At 38.5% G+C, this 9,115-nt stretch overlaps 1 protein-coding gene across 1 annotated transcript; it reads left to right on the forward strand.

Moving 5' to 3' along the window:
• The first annotated feature begins 2,727 nt into the window (after positions 1-2,727).
• On the forward strand, positions 2,728-4,122 carry LOC138043672 (hepatocyte nuclear factor 3-gamma-like). Its single transcript, XM_068890051.1, has one exon. It carries the CDS (start codon positions 2,804-2,806, stop codon positions 3,635-3,637), a length of 834 nt encoding a protein of 277 aa, XP_068746152.1. The 5' UTR covers positions 2,728-2,803; the 3' UTR covers positions 3,638-4,122.
• Positions 4,123-9,115: the final 4,993 nt, after the last annotated feature.

The raw sequence follows: 9,115 nt of genomic DNA on the forward strand, positions 1-9,115 counted from the left end.
ATCATGCATGATAAGTAAAAGGCCTTTGCTCTATTGGAAAACACTAGCCTTTCATCCGTTTGGGTTTTCCACGACGATGGCATCAGAGTATTTCACTTTCGTTACCGCCTTGAAAGTCCTTTTATCTTAGAAATGAGTCCAGGTCAATTTGTTCGAAGAATATTACAAATGCTGCCCGATATAGCTAAGTGAAAAGAATTTGTAATTGTTTCATTAATTTCACTTCTCAGTTTTTCAGCAACTTCAGATAGAGAAATCCGTTGAAAATTAAAACCTTTGCGCTAACATGATTTAGTTTCTTTTTTTTTTGCTAGTTGACTTTTTGTTGTCGGTAATACCTCTGAGACCAATGGCTGGCCGGATCGAATCAACGACGTTTAGTTGTATTATAACATTGTCTTTTGAGGTACCCAAGTGATATCTCTTTCCTCGTGAGAAAAATCCGTGCAGGTAAAGTTAAACTCAATATTTAAGATCTTAAGTACTAGTTGAAGTAAACTCTCTATTATTTTATTGAAGATATTGTCAGAATAAATGGTTCAAATGACCCCCTCGTGTCCGCTGAGGACGGTCACGTTCCAAGGTAGAAAGAGTGCTTCCCTTCATGTTTTTGCCAGAGCAACGAAAACAGCGACTTTCAGAGGGAAACTGCGCCTTCACAATGGTTCATTCACTTTCTAAATCCCAAACGACGTGCAAAAATGCCCATTATGATGCTCTTTTTCTGTTGTTAACTCTTGCAAGAAGTTGTTTTAGCAATGACAACAATCCCACTATCGGGATACCAGGCTCTCGTGACCCTGGTTTCTTGGTGACGTATTGGTCTTGTGACAACTGTTACACGACGGTAAAGAAATAAACGATTTGAAAGAGAGCCTATAATTTTCTTTTCGTAAAGGCGTGATGCGGAGCCACGCACAATTTATTCTAGCAATAGAATTCCGGTTGCTTTCAAATTAACTCTGCAAAGTCAGGATTAGTTTTAATGATATCCGGTAGCTTTCAAGAAATACTCCCATTTGCACTTTAAGAGGACAATATTTGCTAGAAGTTTCCGGAATTTAAAACACTTGTGCTTTTAACCACACTCCGTTCCCGTCCAATATTTCCAAAACAGGATAGTTTTGCTTCTTGAATAAAAAACTACCCTAAGTCTTCAGGCACGTTGTCTCCACCCAACATGTATCTCCATTTCCCCAGTTCAAGATTTTCTGCTTTCGTTTCGCTGTTTATTTAAGTGTCATGTCTGCTATCGCACTTGCGATAATGCTCTCGATTTGTTTAGTTTTGCGTAAACTTCCGTGACATATTTTGAATTTATGGTGTTGTGATACCAACTAAAGTGTCAGATTGAATTTTGCCAATATCGGGATTATCGAAATACAAGAGTTTTCTTTTTGCACACACGAACATCGTCCATGGTTCCTTCTAAGCCAATTTTGTTTAATTATTTAATTTTTCGGACGGAAAAGATTTTTAAAGCCCATTTTTCAAGTTTATTTCTCTTGTTTCTTTGCATAAAGTCAACTTTTTTTGTTTTGAAGAAACTGTGAATTCGTTTTCCCATTTGGCGTGAGACGATATCACCTTATGCAGTTGGGAAGATGCTTGTAACTTTTGTACTTAGTTATCTATAATGGAATATTTCACTTTAACAGTGGTCCTATTGTAGTCACTTAGTTACTAAGAAAGTTTCATACCAAAGATTATCGCTAAGTTGAATGTTTAACAGAGTTTATGCACATTGATAACGCCTTAGACTAGGGAAGTGTGATTTGAGCAGTTTTCATAAACATAGCAAAAGTTCGCCTTAAAACGTACTCGTAAAAGTCACTTCTTTATTAAAAAAAGTCTCGCGCAAAAGGATTTACCTGCACGTGCAAACTTTGTGTGGCATGATGTAAGTGGAAATACTTGTAACTCTCTGGCAAAGCTAGAATGGGTTATTTCATCAGAGAATGATCTCATAATATACAAGTTATTTAAGAGTACATCTCCCCTAAATTTTCTTAACATTGAATATTAAACAGAGCTTATCTCCGAAAGGCAAGACACGAAAGGAGAAAAGACTGATAAGGCAATTTCTTAAGAATGTCAAAGTGTCGCACATTTTGAATTATATAATCATGACATTAGATCGAATTTTTTTATGACCAGTGAAAACGCTGGGAAAATGTGTCAAAATGTGAGCTTTGTTTGAGGGGATTTAATTGACAGAGATGTAATTCTCTAGACAATGGGCTAATTAAACGGATAAAACCAACCCTAAAAGATCAAAACATACACACTTTTTAAAGCACTTATCGCCTGCAGCTTACCGATGTTGCTTACGGGTGATAAATACATTGCCAACGAGGGGGGATTAGAAAAAAATCGCTCGAAGACTACAAACACGCAAGCCAGCCTAAACAATTCAACGAGAATTACCCTGAACATAATCTGACACTCACCTACAGCTGAGAAATAAAATAAGTTGCAAACAGATTTTTCTTATGACAGCTTCACGAAATGCAGGGGAAACAGCAATTGTTAGCCATGCGTGCAACTCCAGAGATCATATTCTTTGCACCTCTTCAAATATAAACGCTATAAATATTCTTCGCATGTGGTCGCAATGTTACATTTCCCACGATTATCCAGGTCGATTGTCAAACAAAAGATCGTATTGGCTTGGTCACGTGGCGTGAAGGCTGAGCGTTTATAATGGGCTGCGAGCGAGACGAATACTGTAGTGTCTCTCTGAGAGCATCTAGTAAAGAACACTTGTCTGACCAAGGAAACGAACTGTGACTTGAACCCAAGGATGTCAGCGTTTAGCCCAGTCTCTTGCTATGAGAAAGCGCCTGATTTCTACCCAGCTGTTAACACAATGACGTGGCCCAGTGCTGTACCTTCGCCGGCATATGACTTGTCGCCTTGGTACTCGTGGGGACTTCACTCAGCCAAACTGAGTTGCCATGGAGCTTCACCCACAGCTGCTGTTACTCCTCTGGACTACACGAGCTTTTGGCCAACTGTTCCATCTCTTGGAAGCTGTGGCTTCCTCGTGCCCTCTGGAAGCTCTCTGGCTAGATCGTACGAGAAACCAAGCCAATCCTACATCGGCTTGATCGCGGAAGCGATCCTCAGCTCTCCAGAGAAAAAGCTGGTGTTAAGTGACATTTATAGCTACATTCTGACTCGCTATCCTTACTTCAGGACTAAAGGCAGTGGATGGAGAAACAGCATTCGCCACAATCTATCGCTCAATGATTGCTTCATCAAGGCTGGTCGCAGTCCCAATGGCAAGGGACATTTCTGGACGATTTGTCCTATGTATTACGAAGATTTTTTGCACGGAGACTACCGCAGGAGAAGAGCTGGAAAGGTGATCAAATTAGACTTGAAACCAGCTGATCGCCTCCTTAGCGATTCACATCGTTATTTCGCATTCTTTAGTGAGGAATCGAAACCCAGTGTTCCCGCCCAACGCGAAACCGTTTCGAATTCAACGCCACCGAGATACGAGGAATGTGATCGCGAAGAAGCAAGGAACAGGGATGTGGACTCCATAACGAGCGAACCCTCTTCGCCAGAACACGACCCGGGAAGAAGACGAAGCTTCGACGTACAGAGCTTACTTTCGGCGCAACATTAATAGACAGTACATAAGAAAACAAAAACTGAAGGATTAGAACAATTTATATAACAACTAGATTACGATAATTTAATTTCACGTATTCAAGATCTAGCTTCGACTTTTGTAATCAGATATTACGGTGTTTTCGGAAATTCGACAATTTTTTTCGTTTTAATTACTCCTCAGTAAACAAAAATGGGCAGCGTGGGGATTCGATTTTTTAAGGGAAACTTGTAATCAAACAACGCAATTTTGGGTTGCGTGCAAGATAGCGATATTAATTCATGAACTCTACCCCGAAACCGCAAATTGCATTTGATTATGCAAGTTTAATGATCGAGCATATTGTATTTTTATTCTTGTCGATGACTGTAACTCATCATTTGTAATAAAACTTGAGAAAGGATGAGCATCGAGTCTTGTCACGGTTCAAAAAAACATGGGTGAACTATATTGGAAAACTGAATCAGGAGAAACAAAATTAAATAATACTTTCCATAAGATCTTGTTTGTGTTTTTTGAGTTCAATATCAACATTTATTTAATGGAGAATTGAATTGAAGTTATTCAACTTCAGTTGAAAATAGCCTTTGTTTTTGATAATATCCCTTTTTTGAAACGAGCTGCCGTGAAATTTGTGAGCTAAGTTATTATTTTGCCCTCAAATGAAACAATATCTAAACCTAATACTGATTTGTAAAGGCAGAGCACAAAGTTTCTCGTTTTGCCTATGATGTTTGACTTTGGAATAACTCTGACACTTTCAAGTGAAGAGTATTTGAACACTTTAAACGACTATTCAAACGAGACACGCATATACGAAACACAATCATGAAAATGATTTTTTTTTTGTTTTTTCAAGAATTAATGTTTTAACTGCTTACATCAAATTGGCTAGAACAATGGCTCTGCCACGAGTAAGCCTTTGCGAAGCACAACACTAACATATTATTGAACTTCCAAAAATAACTATTCGCTTGATCATGATGGACTCAGTTATAAATAAACCAACATTAGTCTAAGAGTTTTGAAAAATGACATTGCAAAGCAAGGCTCGTAAAGATTTTAATTCATCATGGGTGAATGTGAGGAGAGTTAAGCGGAGGTCCTCTCAATATGAGAAAGAAAGAACACGATTCGTTGAATATTAATTGTGATACAAAATATTTAGTTAAAATGTCATTTTGCGATTCGATGAACCTTAATTAATTAAACTCTTTTCGTTACATCTCCAAATACTGCATGGGCGCTTAATTTGGCATAGGATGACTTTGAAACTGAAAGACTTGCGGCAGAGGGGACGACAGACAAAGATTATTTCGGACAACTCAGCTTTAATTAAATAGTGTCAAGACGTTGTGAAATTCAGTTTCAGTGCGTGGTTTGTTCAATGCATCAAAGGTCTTCTATATACAACTATACGTGGGCTTAACATGGAATTGCTAAAGCTGTTCTATGTTAAAAGTAAATTCGAGATTGAATTGTTCTAGAGAAAAAGTTCACCGCACTCGTTGAATACTCTAACGTCTTCCATTGCCTCCGTTTTCTATACTGCTTATGATGTAGGGAGGTTAGTTGGTATTTTTGTTCGGCTTTTCCCCCAACTATGCAAGCAGAACAATTCGTTGTGGCTTGCTTTTGTACCTTGCATGTCAATCTTCTTTTTCAAACTTCAAGATACCTATGCAAGACGCTTGAAATAAAGCAGTCTGAACTGGACTCTGGTTAGATAAATAGAACTGCAATAGTTCTGTGGGGAGAAGATATCCGTTAAGACACCAAGCATGACCTTATAGGTCAAAGGCTAAACATAAAAAAAATTAACCGTAACGAAGAAGGACGAAGCGGAAAGAGTGGCCACGAAGCTTGGTTTGTTTGCGGATTTGTCTTTTGTGACCTGAGTACACCGAGCTTTGCACATAGCCAATTGGCTGTCTATGTAGCCTGTTAAGAGTATGATGCACGCCGTGCTTGATAATTTCAACAGAATATATATATATATTTTTTTGCCTCTCGTCATCGCAAAAAGCACACTTGAGTTCATGCATATGGAAAACACGCTACATGAATGAAGCACATGACATAAATTAATTTGAAAATGAACTGGAAACGGACGTGCTTGTCACATGAAACTCCTGTTAACAAAAGCCCTTCAAGTCATAATTATAGAGAAAACATCAATTGAGCAAAAAAAGCAGATGACTGGTCTCATCGCATGATAACAATGCTGCTTTCGGTGAACAAGTTTAAGTAAAGATTGGACTTGGAATAGACTAGTGATCTACTTATAAATGTCTTTCGAATTAGTTCCGACTTTTGCTGATTACACCAGATACAAAGTTATATCAGTATCCTATCGTAATTGTCTCAAAGTTGCTGTGTCACGACAGCGCAGTTCATTAGTTCAGTGAGTAGTTTTCTCAATTAGTCGCCGCTACTCGCTATGCAACTTAACTTTCACCCAGAAATTATTTTTAAACAACACAAATAAAGCCTTCGTGACAAAAACGTGTGCCGAGCATACAGAATTTGACGAATTTCAGTTACAAACAACTGCAGAGATAAACTTCGAAAAACTTTAAGGCTTCAGTTACAGTTACAATTCATATATGCAATTTAATCTTGAGTTCTTCAAGTCTCTAAGTTTTAGATTTGCTGTTTTACAGTCTCTTGATTTCGTTACCTGTTCCCCGTCGCTGATCTCGTGAAACAGTCCCTTGAAGCAAACTGACTTGAAAGAGTCGTGAATGCGCAATCATCGAGAGGGAGCGAAAAAGACTTTATTTTTCAAACAGCTATTAATCCGCGCCCGGCCGATCTTATTCGGTTTTATCGCTGACTTCTTGGACAAGATGTTACACGAGTGGAGACGAACCCTGCTCAGTTCATTGATTCTTTGAACTGAATTACCGACCGCCTTATCACCGCCTTTCAAACATCTTTGGTTTTCATAGTAATAATTAATTAATTAACTGTTTTTTTAACAAAGAAGCCTCGATACAGGGAAAGAATAACCCAGAACTAGAAAGAAATTTGTTGTAAGAGCGCACGCCTTGCTTTGGTCTGCTGGTCTTGGGACGGCGCAGTGTTCTCGTGGTTTTGGGCATTGCATGTGCACCGCGCATTAAAACTGGAGCGTCGGTGTGTTTGCCTAATGGTGAACATGTCTAATCATTTTCCTTAAGTGGTCTTTGTTTATTTTTCCAATGCCACCGTGATCAGTATCCTAATGCGCCAAAAGGGTTGAATCTGAAAGCAAAAAAAAATTGTCAAAAATGGATGAAAACAGTGCGTTGGAAAATTAGGAAAAGGCGAGGTTGTTTCCTGAAGAATTAGATATTTGCATAATTGTTCGAAGCAAGCTGTGTTCACTTAATGCAAGCCATAAAGTCTCTGCAAAGGTCCTTGAGTTGAGCAGGTGCATCGTACAAAGAACGACGAGATTAGGAAATGACAACAACAAAAGTTTGATGAGTTTAGAAATATTCCGTTCGCAGGATAACTAAATATGATATTTACGGTAGAAACATCTTTGACGTTTTGTACTACCTAGGGGTAAAAACTGAAATTTGCAATTGATGTTGTTGACATTCATAATCATATGAATCAGATGATTTTAATGAACAAAGGAGAACTCTATCAACATCGATGGACCTCAAAACAAAACAGCAAATTGTACACCATTAAGGTTATACCCTTGCATATGGTCGCGTCTCAAGTGTTTTTAAGCCACATAAAACGCAGTTTTCTGTAGAAAAACTGAAATGAAGGAATTATCGATTGCAGACTTGGTCAGAAAGACTAAAAGTCCTGAAATTCCTTCTGGCTCCCAACACAATGCAGTGTTTTTTCTCTGCAGTTTTCGTGCAAACCTGCGCATTTCTACTCATACTTGTCTCCGTAAACAATATAGCTTATCCGCTAACTCTCAAAAAGGAATTAAATGAAGGAAGTCGATCAGTTTTAAAATCGAGTTCGCGTGTTTTGCAAGATAACTAGAAACTTCGGTCTGGGTCCAGGCTTAGCTTATAATATAGGATTGATGTTTATTGCAATATATTGTAAACTTGTGCATAATCTCCCCTTGAAAGGTCAGTTATATTGTGTTAGGTTGATGCCCGCAGGTGGCAAGTTTCAAACGCACCGCGTGAATACGTGAGTGGACCACGAGTGAGGTAGTCACAGCCGTTTGCGAAAACACCTCAAAATGCTATAAGTGCTTAAAAAGGGTTGTGCCGTTTTCTTCATTGACTCCATGCAAGGTCACGAGAATATATCAATCGACATTAATAGTTGAGATAACGCCTTTAGGAAAGTGAATTAGAATCTTGGACGTTCGACAGTAAAAGCAATCTATGGCTTTGGCCAACTTGTCGCAATCGTTTTGAGTTTAAAATGAAAGTTGACTTTCTGACATTTGTGATATCAAGTGCAGATTTTGCTTTAATCAAAGTTTTAGTTCTCACGGCTTCACATTGATTTCTTTGCCCATATAAGCCCCTTTTTATAACGTCCAGTATGTCAGTGCTTTTGTCTACCCACTCTAAACTAACAGATGTTTAATTTTGCCCAAGATGAAAATAACAAGCGTGCTAAATGGCATCATTATCATTGTAACCATGCAAAACTAAGTATTGGCTATTTCAAGTAAAGCATACGTCGTGGATGACATGCTTCAGTCGTAGAAGAGTGCGGCCTTTGATGTCTTTCTACAAAAGGAAACTCGAAATATCACGCATGCTCTTTCAGCAAGTCAAATGCCTTCACCGTGAACTAGCTTATTGCGAATCATCCTCATTCTAGCATTTTTGAATGCTGAATTTTTGGTATGATTCCAATTCAGGACTGAATAATGTTCCTTCACAGTACGTGATGGTAGTCGCTTCATGGCATCTAGAATCGGCCTTGCCTTTTCTGAGTGTCTTTGATGACCTTAAAGATACGTTAAGGAGACGCCTGATGCAGATGATACTAGAAATGTTGTCAGACAATAATGATGTTTTGGTTTGCAAAAACGTCGGAGAACGTGATGCAAGATCGACCACTGCTCGCCCTGCAGTGAAAATAGCTGGAGTCTTCTCAATTACCTCGAGAGAAAGTTTTTTTGTATCTTAAGATTCCAGCAGTTTAGCCTGGTAGTGTATATGGTTCCACTTTTATATTGCGAGCAATGAGGATGGTGATGTTAAAAACAATTTTGAACATATTTTGAAAACGAGCAGTAGGACTCTTGGTCTACAGTTCTTCGGAGAAACAACATCTTTCATACAGGTTCTGGCATAGGAGTCGACATCATAGAAATTCCATTTACACTTTATGAATCGTGTTCCAAAGCTCTTGACTGTAAGAAAAGTGTCCATTTGGTTGCCATTGGTTATCTGCGAACGTAGTCAAATAAACCATGCATACACAAAATGATTATTTTGTTTCGAATTTGTTTCAGTTGTTTTAGTTTGGTTTTTTTGTTTATGGCGTATGCAAAATGATTTTTTGGCA

The sequence above is a fragment of the Montipora capricornis genome, chromosome 3 (assembly GCF_036669925.1).
Source record: "Montipora capricornis isolate CH-2021 chromosome 3, ASM3666992v2, whole genome shotgun sequence".
NCBI classification, from domain to species: Eukaryota; Metazoa; Cnidaria; class Anthozoa; order Scleractinia; family Acroporidae; genus Montipora; species Montipora capricornis.